The sequence below is a fragment of the Rhinolophus sinicus genome, linkage group LG02, assembly GCF_036562045.2.
Source record: "Rhinolophus sinicus isolate RSC01 linkage group LG02, ASM3656204v1, whole genome shotgun sequence".
Classification (NCBI taxonomy): Eukaryota; Metazoa; Chordata; class Mammalia; order Chiroptera; family Rhinolophidae; genus Rhinolophus; species Rhinolophus sinicus.
Window position 1 is genome coordinate 159,298,673 of NC_133752.1, and position 25,863 is coordinate 159,324,535.

A 25,863-nucleotide genomic window follows, 5' to 3' on the forward strand; every position below is an offset into this window, starting at 1 on the left:
AATTAGAGTTATCACAGACAATAGGCTCAGAATAAGAACTTAAGGCTTTGAATGTAACCAGAAATGAGATCTAAAATGTGAAGGGGGAAAAAAATACCCTGTTTCCACAAAGTAGACAAGAAAAAGTAAAACATAATTGCAACCTTGCACAAGTATTTTTGATATAAAGTTTCCAGAAGGCAGCAATGAATCATTAATGACCCTGCAGTACTATAAAGTTTGTAGTTTCCTTTATATACTTATGACTACAAGTATTCTTTAAAAAAATCCAAATGTATATCTATATATGGGGACAGGGCACATTTAAAAGGCTAGTTCTTAAAAAGCATTTGGCAATTTTAAAAAATTGGGGTGTTTAAAAAATTGGGGTAGGTCACCCAGTGAAGGTAAGTACACCAAACTGTATGTAGCATTGAACTTCGTGAAAGATGAAATGAAGCTTCATAAAGTAGTGCAGATGTGCTTTAATTGTTTCACCATCCATACGCTTTGCAAAATGCTTTTGATAGTTATTTAAATCCAAGAAACAATGCCCACTTCCCCCACACACATACTTTCTCTTCCGTATACTGAGCAATGAGTTACATTATCACTTCTAGAAGTTAATTCCTATGTCCTTGTGGCTAGGGGAATTCATATTAAAATTTCAGTATAAAAACATACCCTGAAGAGTTTTATTGCTTGCATACACGACAGCATTGCAGATACCCTTATTACAAAAGTGGCTGGTGGCATTTTACCTTATTGAGTCCCACTTAAAACCTGGAGATAAGTCTGCACTACATTTCATACTTAATATACCAAATGGTAGACTTCCAATAAAGCAAAATTTAAGTTTAAAAAACTGGAATGCTTTATAGTGAACAGCAGTTTTTATCAAAGAAGTATTTTTTTAAGTGTGGAGGAAGGGCACTTTAAAGAAAAGATAACCTGGGAAGCACCAAATTAAAGAAAATAAAGCATAACACCCATATGGAATGTGGGTTTTAATAGGAAAGCAAGCAATTATTTCTTTTAGGTTCAATTTGTCATGACTGTTTAGGTGTCTCAGAAAGCAAAAGGCATAGATTGTTCTTGTAACCAATCACACTTTGAGGTCTTTTGGTTTAGTTGAGTGTTTACTAAACGGCTGACTAAGAGTATTCCTTTGCTTTACTCTGAGTAAAAGCATTAGTGATTCTTTAATAATAAACAGGTAAGGCTGCTTCATTGCTTTTTTTTGTGCTTAACTAAAGAACATGGGGTGACTATGAAGATGGTGACTGGATAAACAAATTCTCTTCTTACAATACCATTTCTAATTTTTAAAACAAATTAAAGATAACATTAAGAGCATGATAATAAATATTCTGTTCACATGAGTATCCTTTCAATATTCTAAATTAAATGACATTGACATTTATTGAGCCAAAACTTGAGTGTGTCCATGTTACTTCCATTCCAGGAGAAGCACTTACTGGGAGGGAAAGTATAGTTGACTTGCTGTTCAGAACAGTTTCAAAAAAAATTTGGCCCATAAATCTTCTACTTGGCCCTTACATTTCAATTGTTCTATACAGATTTACAAGTCAACTTCCCCTGATAATCATTCTCCATTTTTATTGCTTCTCTTTTCTTGAGATTAAGAAAAGCAAAGCATCATCTATAGCTATAGTTCAACTTTCTCAAAACCACCCATGAACACACACACACACACACACACACACACACACACACACACACAGTTGGCAACGAGAAAAGAGAAGCAATATAAAATATTTCTTAGTCTGTCCCTGATTTAATAGGAAAAGGTTACCTTTATCTCTTTTTGGCTCCAAGTATTTGGTTTAAGGTAAATGATCATGGCTGGTATTCCTTTCATGGAGGAAGGCAACCTAATCATGTCAGCCATAATTAAGTTTTTCTGTTTTTCTGCTCCTTTGGGGTGAAGAAAAATAGGAGATATTTCAAATATTTCTTAAAAGGGCCAGAATAAATGAGTGGAAATTTGAAATTCTGAATGAATCCATTCTATACTTAAGGTGTAATCCCCAAAGGCAGAAGATAGTGGGGTCATTCTTGTGGATTTCTTGATTGATGTATTAAATGTGATAATTGGGGCATAACAGGATAAATGAAAAAACAAACAACAAAAACCTAGCTCTAATTTGAGAAAAGGATTAAGCTAAATAGCCATGTGAGATTTTAATGTAAGATTTTAATTATAACTATAATATAATGAAGAGCAGCCTTCGTCACAGGAATTATATTTTGTCTATCAAGATTCCCCAGAAGGATAAAAGGGAAAAAAATGCTCAGACTCTCTTCAGTCATCTTGTACCTCCCAAAAACCTATCATTAAAATATTGGTTTTCAGTATTGCGTCTCCCACCCCCCTCTTCTTTAGTGAACGGGTTTAAAGAGTTGAGCATAAACTTCCTTTAATATCTATCCACCCCCCTCAAACAGAGGTTATCACATGTGAATTTTGTTTCATATCTGACCAAGGAATAGGCCCACACAGTTATCTTAAGTGTTAATTACATATAGTCCTCTTTTAGCCACGTTAACTGTCTTATGGAAAAGAAAAACTTTACAGTAAATGTAGTTTCCTTATGTCCCGTTTTCTGTGTGAGGTCAGGTATCTTGTATACAGTTCAGGTTTTGGTGAAATTTTTTGTGCATGCTGATATTAACTGCTGCAACAATTAGAGGATTATAAAAGACAAAATAACCTGTATGACTTGGACCATCCCAGTGGCCAAAATGCATTTTATCTCAGAATAATCAAGACTGAAGCATTAATTAAATCCTCATCTTATACTTAAATACTAGGAATTATTAGCACCTTCAAAGAGAGGCACTCTTTTAATAGGCACAGAACAAAAAAATAGTATTTTAAAAATACTGTTGGAATTCACTAATATATCCCATGCCACATAAATTACTGCTTTTTCTTATTATAAAAATATTAATACTTTTAGATGTCAATCCATTAAACATAAATCACCAAAAACATTTCTTAAGTTTAGAACATTGTTCAATTCCAAGATAAAACATGCTTTATATTTAAAAAATAAATTAGAGACAAATATGAACCTAAAGCTGAAGAGAAAAGCATATATATATATGTGTATATATATATATATATATATATATATATATACACATACATACGTATATATAATATTTAATGCTATATATACACAATTGCTATTTACTTAAGATATTTTATTCTTAGGACTATTTCTACAAAAACAATTATCTTTTCTTAGTACGTAGAAAGTTTGAACACCAACAATTTGTCCTTCTTCTTTTGTTATTAAAGGACATATATTATTTATGCTGCTTGAGCTTTATAAACTAAATTAAATAAGTTAATATAACAGCCTAAACTGTCCCTGTATTCTTTTAAACCATGGATCTATTTTGGCAACATGGAGGTATATCTTTCAAACTGTTACAAGTCCTACATGTGATAGAGAAGACATTAAAAGGTTTCTTAAATGAAAGTGGCCTATTCTAACCTGATAGTGAGACAATCAATTGATACCATTTTCTTCAAGACAAAAGTACATTTTCAAGGAATAGCTCATTCAAAACTGCTCCATTTTTCACATTATTTCCAACTTTTATCGGTAGAATGGCTCTGCACATTAATTTCACTGGAGTACATAAACGTAGGAAAATAGTGCCCTAACAGATGCAGTCATGAGCCTATATTTTTCAACATAAAGTGCTAAGAGATGAATAAGGAGAACTGGGAATGTCTTGAAGCTGTAAGTCTTCAGACCCCCACACTATGGTTGGTCCTGGAGTTCAGCAATCTGACTTTTTAGGGTCAGGATGATCGTGCAAGGTGACTGAATGCTCGTTAGGTCCTTCTGGTGTCTCACCTGTGACAGCTAAAAGGATGATTTTCAGCCACTTCTGCTTCAGTTCTTCACTGTCTGCAGCAAAGCTGTGCACAGACTTGGACTGGGTAAGTTTGAAACTGTGTGGCAGGTCTGCACTCCTTGGCATATCGTCCACAATGTAGCCCAGGAGTGGAATGGTGGCCTGGGCTCTAACATCCTAAAGAAAGAACATGGTATAGAAGAATGTGAGATGTGATAGCTTGCTATGCATGTCCTCTTGTGAGCTGGCTCCCTTAAAGCTCTTTTCCTACCACCAGGCCACACAGACTTACAAGGTGAGGTCTCTATGCACAGGAATCGTGATCCAGCACTTAGCATTGCCCCTGCACCTGAGGCCACTAACAATGTTGGCTGGATGAATTAATGGATGAGAGCTGACACTCAAACCAGCTAGGATTCATTGGCCCTACACCTCCTCCCTGTGAGGGAGCCTACTCAGCTCTTCATTCAGTGAAAAAGGAAAGAAAGGGATAGTCATCTTACTGCATAAAAGCAGCAAATGTTAATGATTCTTTCATTACCAGTTTTATTTGGTGTCTCATTCATTCCTCCATCAATTTATTTATGGACAGGAAAAAGTTATGGGAAAAACAATGAAACACAATAAAATATATACCTTGGCTTTTTAAGTTTATTTCTAACATAAAATAGTTTTACTAGCCCTTAATATCGATACAGGCTAAAAGACAACAGGTACATTTAAAATTTTATATATTTCCAGGTGAATGTATAATTGATTTAAGTGATGTTTGTTATTTAAGCACCACACAATCCGCAGCGCCAGGCACCGCTCTGGTTAGATGCTAAACCTGCATGTCTGTTGTTCCCACAGATTTATCTCAGATCCATGCACACATGGGTCTCAAAAATTTATTACTAGATAATGTTATTCTAAGGTTGCTTTAAATTCCTCTGCCTCTCAGTTTCTCTTTCAGGTATTCCTTTATCTGGGCGGTGGCAGAGGGGAGGTGGGGGTGAAAGGCTTACTATTTATTTCCTGTCATTAAAAAGGCTCCTTCTCCTTCTTGCTTCTCCCTCTGCTTCACCCCCTTCTCCCTAAGTCCTTTTCTAATTCAACTCACCTTTTTCTCAACCCCACAATGAATGGGAATGAGAAGGGGAGAATGATCCAGAGGGTGAAGAAATTATTGGCTATGAAAGGAATCAAGCAGCTTAAATAAACTTGAATTTTAGTTACTTCTTATTTTTTCAATTGCAATGAAAACAGTGAAACCATCTGAGCTCTCTTGTTCCACTGAGGCGTGATGGAAGCATTTTGAGTTCAGTGTCTGCTCGCGTCCCCCCTGTCCCTGACAACCTCTGTCCCTTTAGACAGGTGCAGTTTAGATACCTGGGGGGCACCGTACATGTACAGCACAAGAGGGTCTTGTTTGGGGATCACACACCAAGCTTTCTGCCAAGGTTTTGACTTCTCCATATACTGAAGAAAGCTGCATACCACGCTGTTTCCAGATACTTCTGCTGATTCAATCTAGAAAAATACAATGGAAAGAAAGAGTGAGAGTGAGAAAGAGAAAACAAACACAAAATGAACAAGAGAAGTGATTCAATGTAAAAAAAAAAAATTCATAAAGTACAATGTGTTTATATAAAATGTCTACTGGGATAGTCCAAAAAAAGTTCATCTACAATTATTACTTAAATACTCATCTAGATTTATTACTAGCATGAGAAAATATTTAAGCCAATTTTAAGTCTCTGTATTACCAGACCTTGAATTTAAATAAAGTTAAAATACAGTCATTTACTGACTGCTTACTATGAAGTCATTTTTCTTAGCTCTCTACATATAGTATTTCATTTCATCCTCACACCAACACCAAGAAGTTACAAATTTCATTATGTATGAGATTCAGATATGAAATAGCTTCCCCAAGATCCATAATGAAATTTAGGAACTGGTGTGCTAGGATTTGAGTCTGGATCCAGAGCCTAAACTTTTAACCACAATGCATACCAACTTCGACTATGTAAAAATGCAATAACAAAAAGGCAAATACTGACCAGCAAACTTTGTCCTGGAACCTGAGATAATTTAAACGTTTTAAAAATTACATTAACTCTTTGTAGAGCCATTTACAGTTTTCTGCTTTGCCCCCTAATAGATTATATTTATATATCTCACTGGCTAAAAGAGAACAAAAGAATTTGACGAAATGATGGTTTTTATTACACCATTATGGAAAGCAACTGGTTTGCTTCTATTTTCTATTGTTCAAATTCTCAGGGTAGTGTTATTCAGCGTCGTCCACTGAATAGTGCTGGTTTGCAAACTGTTTTGTTACTGGTTTAAGATAAAAACATGGAGAGTAAGAGGAAGCACTGAGACACTGTCATAGCAATTTGACCTTGTGATGACACCCAAGCACATGATTGTGTATTTTATAAAAATTCTGAGCTGTGATGGTTTGTAAATTAAATGGCTGGTCATCACAGAGAGTTTAAGAAGCACTGGCTGGCAAATTGCAGTCACCAGCCCACCATCTATCTTTACTTGTACTGCCTGTGAGCTAAGAACAGCTTTTACAGATGAACATTTAAAATCGATTTGCTAATTGGAAACACTAACTCTGGACTCTAATTAATGAAATGTTATCTGCCCTCCCCTCCAAAGAATTCCATTCTTCCTCTTACCATAATAAAAAATTATACTAAATTATATTTTACATTTGGCCAATAAAAATTTGTGAAAATTTGTTTTTTCTCTTGTCAAAGAAGTAATATTCTCAGTTTTGCCTCTTGGCTTGCAAAAACTAAAATAGGTTCTGTCTGGCCCCTTACAGAAAAAGTTTGTTGACCCTTAGTCTAGCACAAATAACAAAATAATTGACACAAAGCAAGTTTCAAATATGCATGCATGAGTGTGTGCTTATGCACATATACATACTTATCTTCTATTTATGGATTTCACATTGTACATTTATTTGATTAAATGTGTTAGCCTAGTAAGTAATTGATTTTTCCCCAAGTATAGGTTTTCCTGGAAATCTACCTAGAGATTTTCATTTCATAGATACAGCCTGAAACTCAGCCCTTATAACAAGTTAAATTATGTCTGTAACATCTGTTGCTGCTGTTAAGTAGTGAGGCTGTGGTCGTGGGAGCCAATGAAGCGTTTCTTTCCACCCCCTCTGCCTGAGAAAGTCCCATTTTGGTCTGCCATTCAAGTAACAGCTACATACCCTAGAATTCAGAGTTACATTTTTAGTTTGTGGGCCTATACTTTAACCTTAAATGGATCTTGAAGTTTATGATCCTTTCTCAGTTACCCGAAATGAGCTTTGTATGGCTGTAGAATGTACATGCTCAATATACGCTCATTGATTCTTAATAAACCAGTATGCCTAGGACTTTAGATACATAGAATTTTGACCATGATCTTATTCTTCACAGACTTGCCAGGCTATCTTGAACTTAGGCCTTATCATTTATTCCTTATGTTGTTAATATCTCTGGGTGTAAAACTCATTTCAGATATAAGTTGCTTTCTAGTTCTGAAGCTTAGGGGTCTGAATTTATTCCAAAACATGAGTCAAATTCACTTGTGAGACATTTCAATATTTCAATGCAGGTATAAGATCATTGTCATTGGCTATTAAATGATTTTCAGGACAATAAGTTGGAAGTTTTCCATGTAATAAAGTAATACTTTAATCTAAATTTTAATAATTCCATGCAGTGGTTTACAAAGCCAATATGATGAAACTGAGAAGAAAGCTTTTCTATGAAAAAAATATACTATAATAATTTGGGCATTAGAAGAGACAACAATTAATACTCTAATATTTGACTATAGCTACTGTCAAAAACACAATATATTTCACTCTCAAATGCATGTTGGTTTAACATAGTACTTCCCCTCTTTCTAGACAACCACGTATGGCCCCCAGATTCAGCAATATAGAACAAAAGTATGAACCTTGCTTGCCATTCTCCAAATACTAAGAAATAACCAGATATGTTATTTGTATTCTTCAGGGTCAAAAGACAATTCTATGTTCCTTGTATAAAAACCCAAATGATATCCAACATTTAATGTTTCATACCTCTAAAATTCCTTTCCTTTTCTTTTCTTCACTGTCTGTGAATCCACTTATTATTTGGTAACAGTCTTTACAAACTTTGTTCAATTTACCACCATCATACTCAAGTTGAGCTTTGTAATCAGAACACTTCCAACAAACCACCTTCAATTAGAAAAGATAATGAAGAGTGAATAATCCTATTTAAAGAATAAGATTTAAACAATAATCAGTTACAATGATAATAAATGAGAAAGAATTAAATATAAAAGGCAAATTTTTATTAGACTAAGAATATCTTCATGAACACTAGGAGTATTTATCATGGTAGTATAATGCTGTTTGTGATGGGCTCTGCTTGCTCACCTTTCTCTCTTTGGCCTGTAAAGGTGGGAGATCTTAGAAGGTTTGGTCCAGACCTTTACTCTTCATACCTCCGGATGTTTCATCAATATTCTCCCCAAATGAACTCACGATCTTCCTTGCCCTCAGTTCTCCCCTTACACCGCACCCCACCTGTTCCCCTCTCCTAGGGCTTCCTATCACAGGAGATGGGACGCCCATCTAACCAGCCATGCCCAGTCAGAAACCTAGGATCATTCCCGACGCCTTTCTACAGCTCACCCCCCGAGACTCATATTACAAAGTCCTGCTGATTTTACCTCTTAAACAGTCTTTCAATCTGTCCATTTTTCTACATCTTCCTTGTAATTACCTGAGTCCAAGCTATCAGTATCCTATCTTGGATGATTATAGCCTTGTGACTGTTCCCTGTAGTAGCATTCTTACTGGCCTCCAAGCTATTTTCCCTCCAAGCTATTTTCCAAGCAGCATCAGATGTTCTCTTAAAAATACTAATCTGATATGCTTCTCCTCTATTTAAAATCCTTCAGTCTTCCCTTTGCTCTTGGATAATTAACTTTTTTTTTTTTAAATTGGGGAATATTGGGAAACTGTGTCAAGTCATTGCTTTTCAATCTAGTTGTGGGGAGTATTGTTTTCAATCTAGTTGTGGAGGGCGCAGCTCACTGGCCCATGTGGGAATCGAACCAGCAATCTTGTTGTTAAGAGCTCACCCTCTAACCAACTGAGCCATCGGGCTGCCCCACAAATTTTTAACTATAGTCCACAAAGTCCTGCATAATCTGTCCCTGTTACTTCCTGTATCTTTAGTGGCACTGGCTTCTACAGTCCCGAAAGTACTGTGCTCCCGCCCTCTCTCATCTCTGCTTCAGTGAGTTAACTCTTGTTCATCCTTCAGATGTTGACTCAAAATTTTACTTCTTCAAGGAAGACGACTCTAACTTCCAGAATAGAGCACAGCTCTTGTCACCATGCTACTCTAAAGTTCCCTGTACTCTTTTTCATGCACTGATTACAGGTTATAATCATACACTTTTGTGATTCTTTGAATAATGTTTGTTACCTGAACTAGGCTGTAAGCTCTATGAGATTGTCCTTGTATATTTTGCTCATCAGTACACAATAAACATTTACAGAATGCCAAGGAGTGAATGACTATAATGAATAGATGCTATTTCTTAATGAATGGTATTTTCCCTAATTATTATAGGATAATTTTTTTAAATCTTCTAGTTTAAAAAAGGTATCCTCTTGCTTCTAGAAGCATATTTCCCCCCAATTTATAGTGGATAAACTCTATTTAAGAAATAAAAATATTAGTAAAACTGCTGGTTTAGGTTCACAGCGTGTAAAATTCATGATAAAAAACTATTTACTGTTTTCTCATAATTACAATGAAATTACTCTAGGATTTTGAATTAGATATGTCTGTATCTGTAAATTCCTATCAACAAATATCTTATATTCAAATCATACCATAGTATTTTGATGATCTACATTCAAATATATTTTTGTTTGTTTACAGAAGGCAAGTATGTCAGTACCTGAAATCATTTCAAGCAAACTCAATGATAGATTTTTTAAAAGTCTTATCCTGAGGGAATAAAAGATGTTTGCTATCAATTTAATTTTGAATATAAAACTGTCTCACTGAGTTGAAACTTAGGAAAAAAGAATAAATCTGTAGTGTAAGACAAATCTAAAAGAACTATTAATAAAAAATTACTGCACTTAATCATACTAATACTATATTAGACCATAACACTGCAATACTCTCCACTATGGTTACTCGTTGCTTTTTAGAGAAAATGTAATCTTCAACTTGGTTTACAAGGCTCTCCAAAGCCTGCTGCTACCTCTCTCCAGCTTCATTTTGTGCTTTTTTCCTTATCATTCTTTCCATATGAAACAACTTAAGTGCTGAAAACCTGTTACGTGCCTTCTCTAGCTTGAGTTGTGAGAGAAACATTATTGCCATTAAATGAACGAATGTGCCCTTTTAAATTTGTAATGGACACCCGCAGTCCACCTGTTTCCCTGATAGGCTTGCTTTCCCTGCTCAGAGACAACTATTTCATACTTAGCCCTCCTTCTGCAAGCCGCACCCCCCAACCTCCTGCCCCTTTCACTGTCAGCTGATGACTCTTCCTCATACTTCAGTGAAAATATACATGTCATCAGACCTAAATTCCCTCATTTTCCCCCACTAAATTAAAAACACACCGACATTTGTGCCCATCTTTACCTTTTTCCTTTCTGTTACAATGGAGGGAAGTTTCCATCAAAATCCTGAACTTCCATTCACGCTAATAGGCTCCATTATGATGAAATTGAGAAAAAAGGTTCCATCTCTTCTTTTCTCAAAGCCATCAGCTCCTTTGGTTATTATTTCTCTAACTATTTACTATGTCACACTTCAACTTATTCCTTATGCTCTTGCCACGTAACCTTCTGGCAGTCTCAGGACTAGCCCACCCTCTTTCTTACTTCAGGGCTTTTGACATACAGAGTCTCATCACCTGAACTTCTTCCCACTTCCCTTGTTGTGGTTTTTAGCTCTTTCTCACCTTTTAGGCAACAGCTGAAATACCAACCCCTCAGATAAGTCTTCATGTTTCTAGCTAAAATTGGTTCCAAAAACGCCTTCCTTACCATTACTCTCCATTTTTAACTTCTTGATTGCTTCCTTATTGCATTTACAGTAATTTGAAATGCATACTAATCCATTTACTGGACATTGGTCTACTTTCGCTATTAGACTGTAAGCTGTGTGAAGCTGGGTATCATTTTGCTTACCAGTTTTCAGGGCCCAGCACAGTGCTTTGTACACAGTTGTCACTAAAATACGTTTATCAATGAAGTGATTTACTGAATGATTTTTTGGGGTCTTTTCCAAGTACATGATTTTATAACACTTAACCTGAATGAGCAAGAAATCTCACTCACATGCCCACATGCTCGACAGTGATGCCTTCTCCTTGTCAGTGCATTGAAAGACTCTTTACATTTCATACACATTGTCACTTCATTATCTCGGATCCATCTTGGGGCTCTTTTTCCTAGCTCAGCAGTCTAAAAAGGAAAGAGAGATTCAATTTTTAATAGAAAAAAAAAACTGTCACATTCATTCATTCATTCATTCAAAGCACTTTAGTAACATTGCTCATACCATGTTCTGAAATTCTAGACCCAGGAAGAAAAGTAAAAGATTCAAAGAAGATTAAGCAGTATGCAAAGGCCCTCGGTTCTAGCATTGCAAAGAGAAAAGGCTGGAGAACAAAACGACCAGATAGATCTTTTGTAACTGCAAAGAGAAAACAGATAAAAGTTGAAAACTTAATTCAACTTACAGAAACCTCTGAATGAATGTCATTATCCTTTGCAATTGCATTTCTGAAGGTTTCGTGCCTCTGCTGGAAAGCATCGATGGTCTCCTGAAGGGCCTAAAATATAAGTAAAATTCAAAGCTCACATTAGAACATCACATACAAATTAATGAAACTACTTTATTAAATAAATATTTATGGTGGAAATCACCTTAACACTTAAATGACCTTGATCCGATGACTACAACTTGTGCACAATGCAACAATACCCTGTTTCCCTGAAAATAAGACCTAGCCTGACAATCAGCTCTAATGCGTCATTTGGAGCAAAAATTAATGTAAGATCTGGTATTATATTATATTATATTATATTATATTATATTATATTATATTATACCGGGTCTTATAGTAAAATAAGACTGGGTCTTACGTTCATTTTTTTCTCCAAAAGATGCATTAGAGCTGATTATCCAGCTAAGTCTTATTTTCGGGGAAACACGGTATGTGCATGTTTGTGTACACATATAGAGGTTACCAAAAAATGAAAATAGAAATCAGGATTACCTTGATCCATTCTTCTTTGTCTTGTTCAGAACTAAAACAAAACAAAATTAAACTGAATGCAGAGACCATTAATGAGTTACACCTGGTGAATAAAAGTATGCTTTAATGTTGTTTCAACTTTCTGGAAAATTCAGGGATGTCCAAGAAGGAGTTACAATCAAAATTAAACAGAATCTCTGGCAATTGAAAACTAAATTCTTAAACAGAATTTTAGACTATCCATTGACTTTGGTACACATAATTTTCGATGACGAGAGATACATTTAACTTCTGTTAATAAACTGCCCTGACATAAAGTTAAACAACCACCATCAAGTTGTATATAACAGGTAACTGTAGAGCTAGCATTATACTGTATATACCACTAGTCTTCCAATACACCTTTATAAAAACAGACAAAAATGTTAAAGGCTACTAGTCACAGCCCATCTTTAAAAAGATTATAATCATCCTCGAGAATCTAAAATACATTTGTATGACCTTAGGGAGCTATTGAACATTTCCTTTGATAAACAATTTAATTTTATTTTGTTAGGAGGCTTCAGGCAATACCATACCTAACCGATTATATAATAGATAAAAGCAAAACAAAAAAAATTTAATACCTGTAGGAAGGAAGTTTCACAGATTAATAATCCCCATTTAGGGAACCCAAGAAACCTTGATAATCTCTCTTCTGTTGTTCAGACACAACTCTTGGGTTTGCATATTTGGAAGTATGCTGATTTGGAAGTATTTAACAATTTTCTGTTGGGAAAAAATTTCTCTGACTATAGTCAAATCCCCTGTTTTCCTGTTAAGACAAGTTTTATTTCACCTCCCTTGCAGGTAGCTTATGTAGCTGACTGTTGTTATATACTATGCTAAAAAAATACCTCTTAGTATACTCTGGACTAAAATGTCCAATTGAGGGATTATTAAGAGAGTCAAAGAGTGGGTGGGCTCTGTTTGCATGTGTTTGGTAGGTTAGGGCTAAGTTTGAGTTCCAGCCTGAATGTCACATGACTTGATCCCACAGATATCACATACGCATGAGTCTGGCAGGAGGTGTGCTCCTGTGACACCATCTTTCCAGCAAATTTATTATTAAGTGCCATGGTGTGCTGGAATCTGTGCCTGTCAAATGGAAGAGTCTGCTTATTGTTCATCTGGGGAATCTTGGACCAAGAACTCTGGTGGTGGTGGTGGTGGTGGTGGTGGTGGTGGTGGTGGTGGTAGGCCTTCAATATTGTCCCTCAAAAAAAGATTTCTCCATACTGCTGTGCTCTGTCCCCACAAAATCAGTTCTGTTGCCCTGATAGCAGTTATTTGCTAGTTGATTTCAGCCTGTTAAATGCAAAGAAACTTGACAAATCTTTAGTGTTTTTTGTTTTACTTTCTCAGTCATGGAAGATTTTTTTAAAACTTTTTTGTTTAATTTACTTATCACTATATTTTTATATTCATTTAACAATGGAAAACCACTGAATAAAAACTTTATATAAAACAGGAATACTTTATAAGCCTTTGAATATGGAAGAGTGCACAGAGTATAAGAAGTAGTCAGTCCTGAGGCTAGCTCATTTAGCAAGAAAAGCAGAACACTTTTTTTCCCAGGTGGTCAGAAGTGAATTCTCTTTATATGTATCTAATTTGGGGTTCCATGTAATCCCTATAACATTCTACCTTTCTGGAACCACTGTTGTTTGTCCATTCTTGAGAGAGTCATTATAGACTAGATGAAAAGTAATCGCTTAATTTAGATCTTTAATTCACCATATAATCATAAATATAACTAGAGCAATGATATTAGGGGCATAAGAAATTTAAGGCAAAAGGACCACGTTTTCAATACTAATTGGAATATATCCAATATTGCATATTGGAACTCTACAAAGTGGTAACTACCTATATTTAAGAAAATTCCTCATGAATTAGCCCTTTCCTAAAAAGAAAACAGCCCAACCTGTTAATGGAGGACCAGAGTCCCCATTTAGGCAACCCAAGAAACCTTGATAATCTTTCTTCTGCTATTTAGACACACCTCTTGGATTTGCAGATTTGGAAGTATGCTGATATTTTAGAGCCAGCAGCACCTTTGTTCTTCTGCCATGAAGACTTCTATGGTGATCAGAACTATTGGTGAGGCCTTGTGGCCAGGTCCAATCACTCAGTCAACATCATACATTCTTCTCTGGGGTTTGATGACTGGGGCCCAAACCCCATCATGATAAGGTAGAAAAACCATGGTATTCAAAGCCAAGCCCTCCACCATTTTAACTCATGCTTGAAATGCCACTTTTTAACTTTTAGAGTAATCCCCTGGTTGCTCCCTCAGTAATGCCAGGCTCAGTACATATTTTCAGTGGGAAATCAAATAACTGGGTGGCTATTTCTTCAAACCTTCCCAGCCTACCCCATCTTCCACAACTGTAATTTCACCAATTCCCTGACTCCAGGGCATAGATTCCTGCTAAACTGATTTATTCTTTTGAAAGTCTGAAGTTTAAGCTTTTAGGTAGTTACTAAGCGTAAATATCCAGGATGAATTCACCTGAGCAGCCAGAACCACATGCTATTGGTGCAAAGGAAGACACGAGCTCTCTGACTTTCCATGGATTCTAGAGTATTGGAACTGTCGAGCTGGGATTGGTACTTTACACTCTGATCTGTGACTTTTTGGAGTATCCCCATTTTCGCCATGCTAGGTCTTTATGAGGATAAATGAGTGATAGTCTTCAAAAGCAATTATTTTAAAACCTGACAGCACTCTGTCTCCCAGTGGTTCATGCATGAGGTAGCTGTACTCTACCACAATGGTTCTCATGTTTTTTTTCCAAACATGGTTATGCTAGCAGACAGGATGTTAGGATTCCAATTCTTTCTCTCCCACTCAATAAAGCATATAAGAGGGGACACCCTTTCCAGAAGTCCTGGTTGCTAAAGGCCATTAGAGCCCCAAATGGCCTCCTCCATGTATCCTCCAACTGTGGCAGAAGAATCATTACCTTTTCCACCCTGCTTCCTCCAAATATTCTCTCCATCAAAGTGCCATTAAGTCCCATGAATGCAGAGCCTCTGAAGAACTGATAGTTAAAGCTTCAACTTTTAGCATGGAATAATAAGCATCAATAAACATTTGTGGAAAAAAGGAATGATGGAGGGAAAAAGGTGTAGGGGAGAACCTTTTCCTACAAGATTCAAAACTCTGGCTTGAATCTAACAACTTCATTCTCTGAGCACCTTGTAAATCTGAAGAGCAAATATAATTTACTGAATGCTTACTTGAAAACCACTATCCTAGGCACTATGGAGGAATCACAAGGGAAAACACAATTCCTGCTTTTCAAGAGCTTACATCTTTCCACTTATGTCCAACCAGATTCCCAGAGGTCTGTAGCATTCACTTGGGAAAGATCCTCAGAATTATTCTATCCTATGATTCATTCTGATGCTTTTGGAAAACTGTGTGATAGAAATGGTTCTCTTACCTGGCTTGAAGTTCTAGTGTTCTCTCTTTCCCAGATACCTGGAAAGTGTGTGGATATTCCTCATTGTGAGTCTCTATAATTTGCATTCCATCAATGCCAACCCTGGTTCGAACTGTGAATTTAGAGCCCACCAAGCTGAATCTTGGCACACAGTATAGCAACATGTTGTTGAACTGCAGGGAAGCAAAACACATATGAATAAACAAGAAAACAAAGGAGAGAGAGAAAAGTGAAGAACATTGAAAGTAGCCTTAGACAATATTCCAAGGAATTTCCAAGGACTACATTACTGTCTATGTGAGCAAAATTATTTAAATACTATATTGAGATTTTACACTTATATCAAAATTATCATATTTTAGAATTTATCGCGTATACTTCCCTTCGTTGATCCATAAATGTTTTATTGAATTTAAGTAAACCAATCATTTTGTACTATTAAAAAAATTAGGCCGGCCCGGCGGCTCAGGCAATTGCAGTGCCGTGCTCCCTAATGCTGAAGGCCGTCGGTTCGATTCCCACATGGGCCAGTGAGCTGTGCTCTCTACAGCTAAGATTGTGAACAATGGCTCCCCCTGGAGCTGAGCTGCTGTGAGCAGCTGGAGGTCGGTGTGAGCTGCTATGTGCGCTGCTGGGTACTGCCATGGGCTGCTGTGTGCTGACGTGTGCTACTGTGAGCAGCCAGTGGCCACGCTGGCTGGCAATAGTGAGTGGCCAGCAGCCATGAGTGGCTGGCAGCAAGAGCTGCCCTGAGCTGCTGACCAATGACCAGCGACCAGTGACCGACTGCCTGGCGGGGGGAAAGGGGGTGAAACGCAAGGCTCATAATACCAGCCAAGGAGCTCTGTCCTACAACTAGACTGAGAAACAATGGCTTAAAAAAAACCGGGGGGGAGGAGGGACGGGGTCAAAAAAAAAAAGTTAGTTCACTTGAATTCAGCAAGTTTATTAAGAATCAACTGAAGTTCTCAAGCTATTCTCAACCATATAAGTTGAAGTCCTCAGACAGCAAAATTTCTAATTGTTGTGTCTTCGAGAATAATTCTATAATAGCTGCTAGAGCAATATTTAGCTATTATTTTTATCAGTGTGTTTAATGTTACGTTAAAAACAGCTAAAATTATTAATTTCAATTTCATTAGAACATGTCGGGTTAGGACATTAACTTTATGTAAATAACTAAGTCACTGTTTTATATTGGCCCATATCTTGCTTAATAATTCATCATGTATGAATTAACAGAAAAGTCACCTATTTTAGCAAAGAGTCTTTAAAGATCTTTATACGATCTACTTTTAAAAATGAAAAGCTTTATTTTCCAACTGAATCCAATTATGTATTGTGCCTCATTTCTAGTCAACAATGAACAGGACCTGCTAGTCAGGCTCAAGCAATGATTTCGGGAGGGCATGGAATTCACACTGAATCTATCAAAACATGGAAAGGGATGAAAGTCTAAATACCGGGGGTGCCAAAAAAATGTATACACATGACTTGTATTCATCTTTTGTTATCGGTATATATTATTACAATTTTATTACAGCTTTTCCCTTTCTTAAAATGTGTATACATTTTTTTGGCACCCTCTGTATCTAGGTTAATTTGTAGGCAGACTCCTAAAGAAGGGCCATACCTATCTTCCTACTTCATATTTGTTTCTTGCGCTATTTCTAGAGTTACATATATTTTTCTAAGACAAGAGCAACCAGGGCCTTAAACCCTTGTGTGCGATGTGACCTTTAATGTCTCAGGATTATTATCTGTAAAAGTCACAGGTTGTTGACAGGATTAAATAAGGAAAGATGTTCTGTTCTACCAGGCCCTCTGTCTGGCTCCACACAGCCATAAAGATAAGAAATGTTGATGGATATTTAACACATGTCAACATGTCTATGTGACACCATCTCTCGTACTCATTCAGAAAGCCAATTTCTCACCAGTTGTTCCTCATATATTTTGCAACTTCCTGTAACCAGTGTCATTAAATTTCATTTCCACAACTGGATAATTAAGGGACACAAAATACATTTTTATCAGATATATCTCAGTACCACATTTTGCATCTACACTTCTGGAAGAGAACACTAATGACCTATGCCTTATTCCTAACTGTCCTCTGTAGTCTAACTATGGCGATCAGAGCCTCATTGAAAATAATCTGAGAGGTTCTCATCACCGTCCCAGCCTGATTAAGGCAACAGCTAATCTGTTACTTGCTCATGTTACCATTTCTTTCTTCTATCAAGGCCTTCTCAGGAGGCCATTTGGTGAAGGCCGTGACGGGTACAGCAGGACCTGCAGAGCCACCATCAAAATGGACAGGACTCACACTTTCAAGATAGCAACAACCACCACATTTTCTGCAAACTGAGTGACAAATGTAATGTTATGGCATAAAATTTCCAAGTTGTCCGATACTTGTACTTAAGTTCACTTTATAAAGTTCAGCAAAGTTTTGTTATTTTATAGAAACACAAGTCCACGAAAGTGGAAGTTCTTATGCATTTGCTTTGTGGAGTTATGGAGGTCAGATAAGATGCCAGACCATCTTATAAGGAATGGTATGTTTCTCTTTCCCTTTCATGCTTTCAGTATTACATTCCCCCTACTATTGTCGTCCTAAGTGGGACTTCACATTCCAAATTGTCACTAACTATATGTTAGCCTTTTATAACTCAGATCACAATTCAATGCTAATCAGTAAGTACCCTTTTTCTTCTTCCAAGAGGTGCAGGTGAGACCTCTTAAAGAATATAAAATATTGCTTACAAAGTAGAAGAGACCATATGTGTAAAGGAATTAGGTAGCTAGCTAGGCCTGTTCCCTCTGTGACCTTGCTCGAAGGTGAGACCTCTTAAAGAATATAAAATATTGCTTACAAAGTAGAAGAGACCATATGTGTAAAGGAATTAGGTAGCTAGCTAGGCCTGTTCCCTCTGTGACCTTGCTCCTGAGGTAAAGCCACCGCCACCTTCTCTCTGGATTTCCACTGGCACTGAAAAAGGAAGTTACAGCAACTATAGCACCAAGTAGATCAACTTTTCCTTTCAGTGCAGGACGTTCCTTTTTATCACATGCCCACTGTGCAGAAGTAGTTATTGACAGGCAATCTCTGGCTGGAAAGGCAAGTCTAGAAATGCTAAGCTGTGTCAAAAGCTAGAAGCAAGTCTCAACTGTATTAAAAAGTACTGGAAGGGTCCCCCTCCTTGATCTCCAGTGTTATTTAACTATTTCTTTCAAGTCTCTTAAAATATATTTATTTGATGGCAATAATTCAATTTCATGTCTCACCAGTGACTGTTTCATTCAAGTTTGTTTTAGAAAAAGCCAAAATCAGATTCTAAATATAATTAGACTTTCCAGACAAATGTAACATCCCAGAGTAGGAAATAGAAAAGTAGCCCTCTTTTTCTTTCTAGAGAGAAAAGAGAATAAAAATGGGACCTCTGAAGTTTCTACATATAAAAAAAACACCCCAAGAGGCTCTATGGGAATAATGTGCTGGTGAGAGAAGAGACTCTGTGACAAGTATAGTACTAGAGGGGGAGGATTAAAGCATGAACACTGCAGGGAATGCTTCTAAGATGGTCTTCAAATGATGAATGTGGCTTTCCTACAATTCTTGCTGTATGACTCCATTCTCCCAGGAGGCAATGGCACGATATGTTTGATAGCTTATAATAACGGGAACAAGATGGGTCCTTGCCTCAAAGTTACTATTACTGTATTTCCCCCAAGGCTCTTTGCCATCTGTCCTCCAAAAAGCTGCTTAATTTGGCTCTACGTCAAGGTATTCAACCTAAAACTATTTCCAGAATTCTCAAATGTGAAAATTAAACTAAGGCAACTGGTTAGAGAGAGTTAAAACTATAGAAACTGTAACACTAATGTGGAAGAGGGGAAAAGACTAAGCACCTAAAGGCAGGGTAAAGACAAAGGGAAGACACTGATTCCCAGGCATTTTGCCCAGAATAGTGTATTAAGCACGTCTGTTTAATCTGCATTTTTGATGCTTCATGGCCTTGCTGACACTGGAGGAACTGTCCCTCTCGATTCCTAGAGACAGCAAATGAAACCTGCAAACACACCTTTCATATGGAAACCAACCAATCCAGAGCCCACACCCCCCAGGCTCCTCTTTCATCAGGCTCTCGCTCTGAGTCAGCATTCCTCTGCCCTAATCACCCTAGGGCCAGGTCCCAGACAATAGACCCTAATTCCCAGAGTCTGATAGTTATTTACATGAGGTAATCCTAAACCTATTTCTCCTGCCCTGCCTTTTCCTTTTTCAGAAACTACAATACTACAATAAGGCTCTACTCAAGCTTTCCCTCTGCCTCATGACTCTGGTGCTTTATCATGTAGCGCTCCCCCCCCCCCCCCCATGGTTTGGCATGTCCCCTCTTTTGGGAATCTGTGAGTATAACTATCTTTGCAATGGCAATTGTCTCCTATATGGTAGCTTCACCACACCTGAAAAACAAAACCTACATTTCAAAATAAGTAGACCTCTGAACTATGACAGGACATCGAGTGTCCCTGATTTATATTTCGTTCACTTCATAACCTCGGAAAGGTGAAGTACTTCTGTTGAGCTCAAATGTAGATTTTTATAGTTAATTTGGATAATATCTATACATTTTTAAATGTTACTGAGATATAATTGATATACCATAAAATTTACCCTTTAAAAATGTTTGATTCATGGTTTTTCATTCAGGGTTTTTCAACCCTGCGCCCATTTCCTCCTCTCCACCAGCCCTAGGCAATCACTCCTTACATCCATCTTTATACATTTGCCTATTCTGGACATTTCATATAAATGGAATCATATGTGTGTGGCCTTTTGCGAACAGCTTGACACAGTGTTTTCAGTTCATCCATGTATCATGTATCAGTATTTTAGTCCTTTTTATTGCCATATAATAGTACATTGCACGAATATACCACATTTTCCTTACCCATTGATCAGTTGATGAACATTTAAGTTGTTTCCACTTTCTGGTTATTATGAATAATTTTCTTATGAACATTCATGTACAAGTTTTGTGTAGCCACATGTTTTCACTTTTCTCGAGTTATACAAACTTGGAGTAGAACTGCTGGGTCAAATGGTGACCATATGTTCTTTTTTTAAAAATGAGAATAACCCTCTGCGTGACAATTTGATCTTATAAATTTTCCTTCCAGACAACAGACACCTCGAATTCCCCCAATGACAACTCATATTACGGTGGTGAGATGATTGCTTTGCAGCAGAAATGTCAGATGTGAGTAACATCCTGAGACTGAAATGTGTGCCAGTCACTGGGCAACCTCCTTACCAATGTCTCTGTTTCTTTGCCTATAACAATCATAATAATAGCTTACATTTACTGAGCTATTACTCAATGTTAGCTTATTGTTACTCAATGTTAGCTATTACTATAATCATCATCATATCATTAGATATAAAAAGGAGATGGAATTACCAGTGACTAAAAATAAATAGCCTGGCTACCCGAAGAAGAGCTCTTACATTTGAGATAAGCCCCAGACTAATTGTCATTTCCAGGAAGTGAAGGAAGGGACAGGGCAGGCACTGACTGCAGTGAAAAGGACTATGTAGCAAACTCATGCATTTTGTTTTGTTTTTTTAACTTTTAAGTTTATTTTTGAGTGTGTTTTTCCAGGACCCATCAGCTTCAAGTCAAGTAGTTGTTTCAATCTAGTTGTGGAGGGTGCAGCTCACACTGGCCCATGCGGGGATCAAACCGGCAACCTTGGTGTTACGAGCATCATGCTCTAACCAAATGAGCTAACCGGCCACCCTAAATTCATGTACTTTTCATAAGATATTTCAGGCACAAGTTTTCCAAACTTGCTTATATATTTCTTTACACTAGAAAGATTAAAAGCAGTGCTTAGAGAGGATTAGGAAGAGAACTGTTGTCAGGAAATAGTATGCCAACAAAATATCCAGGAAATGGTACGCTTTAGCCTACAACAATGAAAGGAAAGAGAAAATCTGAAACAAGAAAAAGAGAATTCCAGAAAGCATATCATACCCCACAAACACACTGATAGCTATGATCATTATGGAAAGGTTAAACTGTCTTCAGTATGTGTTACTGAAGTAAATTACATAGGATAATTACCGAGGAAAATTAAAGAAAATACTTCCAAACAAGATTTGTGTCCTTGAAAGAACAAGTTTCAGGTACTGAGGACATTTCCTTATGTGGAATCCTGACAGTGGTGACTGTGCCAGCTTAGCTATAATTGCTTTGGTGAGCAAGCAAGCACCCTACTTGCCCAAGATGTATGTAACAATGTTTAAGAATTATTCTTACGTGATTTACCCACACTACAATACTCACTAAGAAAAGGTAGCGTTCTTGTGCTGATGTGTTCCGAGCAGCTAGTTTGAGGATCTGTCCTTCTTTTATTAGTTCATTTGAAGGATTTACAATGTCTTCTTCTTCTCCTAACATTTCATAAATCTCTAAGAGTTTCTTTAGGTTATCCTAAGAAAAGAAAAACAAAAAACAGCAAGGTCAAATATAAGGAGGTTTCACCTTAGTAGCTTTAATAATATAACAACCTCAGGGAGAACACAAATAGTTCAGAAGTAACTGGAACTAAACATAAATTTAGGTATAAAATGTATCAGTTATGAGGAAATTAAAACCTGGAAGAAAATATTATTATAGGTAACACTAACTATTTTGTAAACAATCTTTTTTGTTCATCTGTACCAATTCATTTTGATTGAAATCTGTAAATAATATTAGTCTACATTGTTGACAATTATCTAACTATAGAAGACTCCTGTCTCCTCTGAAAAACCACTTACCATTTTTCTTATTGCACTATTAGAATGGCTTGCTGCTGTAGATATAATTTCAAGTGATTCTAAATGGGGACAAAAGAAAATAAAATAAATATATGTTGTCCATACTATGCTACTAGATAACTGACACACACTATACCTGATAATAAGAAGAAATCTGGAAAAAAGAAGAAGGAAAAGAAGAAACCTGAGACCAAAGATACAAAATAAAAGCAGGGGCAATTTCCATTTACAAACTGGGTCCTTTCAAAAGTTCATTTATAAGCAGATCACTTGGAACTTAAAGGATATTTTCTCATAAATCATATACAATGATTAGGCTCATAGGTACATGTAATCCATACATGTAATCCCAAATCAACAGACACCATGTACACCAGCTTCATACCAGGCACTTTGCCAGGTGCTTTCATATATATTATGTCAATGAACTCTTATACAACCTTGAATGGAAATTCTATTAGTCCCATTTGGCAGATGAAAGAAATGGAGTGATGTGACTTGGCTAAGGTCACACAACTATGATATTAAAGAGCCACATTTGAACCTAAGTCCTCCAACTCAAATTTCTATAACATTTCAACAGTATTATTTTATTCATTTTATGAGCAAATTAACTACCAAGCATAACCCACTTTCTTTGGGAAAACACACTCGCAGTCCTAGCCTAGGTCAGGTGAAAGAGAATCTTCTGACACCAATGTGGATAGAGGGTTTTGTGGTGGGGACAGGTGGTAGCAAGAGATGGGAAATGGGAACTCTTTGGAACATGCAAGGTAGGAACTCTGGGACTGCTGGTGAAAAGCTGGGGAAGCTGAGGCCTCCTGCGCGTTCAACCCCAGGGATTGCTCTCAATCCTAAATCACGTGCTGCTCTCTTCCTTTCTTTACTATCTTGTAATTACTTGTCTGGTTAATTCTGTTATCACAACCACCTTATCGCCTCTGGACAAAATTTTCTGTCTTCTTTGTTCCACTGCTGAACGAAATGAACTTTTGTGGTTTTCTCCTTTACTTTCAGGTCTCTTAAAGAGCTTCTTTTATTTCTTTAGAAGTTTAGTGTAAGTAGCAATGGGAAACTGAAAAGAGCAATAAAATACGCTACCATATTGTTACCATTTCATTTTTGACATTGGCAACTTAGAGGAAGGCAAAGATGAGTGTGGGACAAACTGAATTTGTATTGATATTTTGGAGAACTATCCTGATATGGGCAATTCTGTGCATTCCATATAGGATCCACGGTAAAGGGAGACAAAACAAGAGGCTGGGGCCACTGCTCAGGAGACCTGTTTGAGTAGCAGTGGTGATTTCCACCTCCAATCCCACCACGAGCTCTGCCACTAAGACCAAGCACTCAGGACAAAAGAGTAGAAAGTGGAAGAAGGCGAGCAAGGAAAGTTTTCAACTGGAGAAGGAGAAAGGGGAGAAGTTCCTGTGGTCACTGATTCACGTGAATGGTGGGAGACTCAAATCAGAGCCTGTGTTCAGAGAAAGACCCAAGCTCCAAGATCAAAGATTGTGTTTTGTGCTCCTCGTCTCTAATCAAGGTTCACTTACAATAGAAGACAAGACATTATCAGGGAAAGCAGCAAGCAGCAATGCCTTAAGATTGTACACCAGTATTGTTGGTACTTGTTGAAATCTATCCCATTTCTACTTCTTAACTTTCATTCTTCCCTTAACGGCTAATTGATTTTTTTTAAAGTACCCAAGAAAGTGAAATTATTATTGAAACTCTTGAGCCTTAGAAAAGCCTTTCATTCTAATCTAATGAAAAAATAAATAAATAAAAGACAACCAGCAGAATAGGAGTCAAGTTTTCTAAGGAAAGATGTTAACCGACACTAAATAGCACCATTTTCTCTTCTGAGCAGGTAGAGCTAACCTTTGCTTAGGTTATTTTTACACAGTAACTGCCATCTTAACTTTCTTGGTCTGCATCAACCTATCTAATTACCCAGCAGCCCTAGTAATTCTGAATGGTTGTATTCTTTCTGTGACAAGGTAATTGTGTATTACTATTCTAGATGTCTCTAAGACCATAGTTTTATATTTTAGAGTTAATGATTAACATGAAACCAGCATGAGAAATGTGATTTGCATTGCTCTAAACCTGTGATTTGGGCTCAAAAATGGTTGCCTGGTTGAGGGCCTGATAACAATTTCCAGTGAGGTTATTTTCTGACACCAATATTTTACTAAAGTGGCTATGAGACCTATCTTGCGTTGGAACCACAAGACTGCGTGGCCGCTGAATTATCCCACAATGGAAAAGAGGCAGGGGAAAGCATTTACTTTTAGCATCGTTCCAGTCTGGAGAATCAGGGGGCAGTTTCCTTAGGTAGTCCTTAAGAAGCAACTCATATCGGGGAATCCGCTGGACAGGTTCTAGCATGTGATGCTGCAAAGTCAAGCTCCCACAGACCTTTTGTTTCTGTAATGAGAAAGGTTTGTAAAGAAAGATTTAAAAATTAGGTTAGCCAGTCTAAAAACACACTGAAATACGGAACTTTCATCAAGGGCAATATTTCCCTAAAAGTGTGTTCTGTGCATCACCTACATTAGGTATATCGGGGATGCTATTAAAAGTGGAAATTTTGAGCCCCATCCCAATCTATGAAACCACAATCTCTGAGCCTAGGGCCCAGGAATATGCATTTAATAATACCCCAGATTCTTTCACTAAAGGTTGACGACGACCAATCTAGTGTAAGAACAGAAAGGAAAATCAAGAAGAATATTAAGCAAGAAAATTCCAGATTGCTGTCAGCCACTTAAATTAGACACTGCAAGGGTTTGTGAGGCACATTATTAAATCACACTCCAGAGATTAAAAAAATAAAAACCCATCTTTTCAATGAGCTTCACTAAGCACAACTGTATTAAATTACTTTGGATTCAGCAGAAACTATTTCACAATAAGGCTATCATAAACGTCATTTCCTTTTAACTTAAAAAAGACTACAAAGAAGAATGACAAGATCTGAGCATTTTATTATCTGTCAGAAAATTTTAATTGTTCCTTAGGTCATGGAATTCTTTTCCGTTAGAAACCAAACTCTGTAAATAGAGCTACTTTTCTTAAGGCAAAATTGAGACAACAGCACTCACTTTCAATAAACTGTTAACATAAGAGAGGGAAACGATTACTTAAAAATAAGATGTGTTCTTTTCATATGAAACAAAGCGTGAATCTCATTAAAATATTTATTGAACTCATACCATGATCAAGGCACTGCAGGCTATAAATGTTGTATTAAGACATGATACTTCCATTTAAAGCAAACAAGAAACGAAAGGCGTCACAGAGAAGGGAGCATTTAACGTGAATTTGGACGAGGGCAGGCTGTGGGGGGAAGAGAAGTGA

The 25,863-nt window shown here is 37.0% G+C and overlaps 1 protein-coding gene across 6 annotated transcripts in view; it reads right to left on the reverse strand.

Annotated features, from left to right (window-relative positions):
- Window positions 1-3,663: 3,663 nt before the first annotated feature.
- FGD4 (FYVE, RhoGEF and PH domain containing 4) overlaps window positions 3,664-25,863 on the reverse strand; it is a 183,323-nt gene continuing 161,123 nt past the window's right edge. For all 6 annotated transcript variants that reach the window (XM_019736660.2, XM_074325842.1, XM_019736677.2 and 3 more), the window contains 10 exons: window positions 24,792-24,930; window positions 22,498-22,556; window positions 22,022-22,168; window positions 15,663-15,835; window positions 12,193-12,223; window positions 11,653-11,745; window positions 11,249-11,374; window positions 7,964-8,104; window positions 5,248-5,388; window positions 3,664-4,053 (listed from right to left, as the gene is read on the reverse strand). In XM_019736660.2, coding sequence (XP_019592219.2) covers window positions 3,799-4,053; window positions 5,248-5,388; window positions 7,964-8,104; window positions 11,249-11,374; window positions 11,653-11,745; window positions 12,193-12,223; window positions 15,663-15,835; window positions 22,022-22,168; window positions 22,498-22,556; window positions 24,792-24,930 — 1,305 coding nt within the window. In that variant the 3' untranslated portion in view covers window positions 3,664-3,798. The remainder of the gene's footprint in view (window positions 4,054-5,247; window positions 5,389-7,963; window positions 8,105-11,248; window positions 11,375-11,652; window positions 11,746-12,192; window positions 12,224-15,662; window positions 15,836-22,021; window positions 22,169-22,497; window positions 22,557-24,791; window positions 24,931-25,863) is intronic.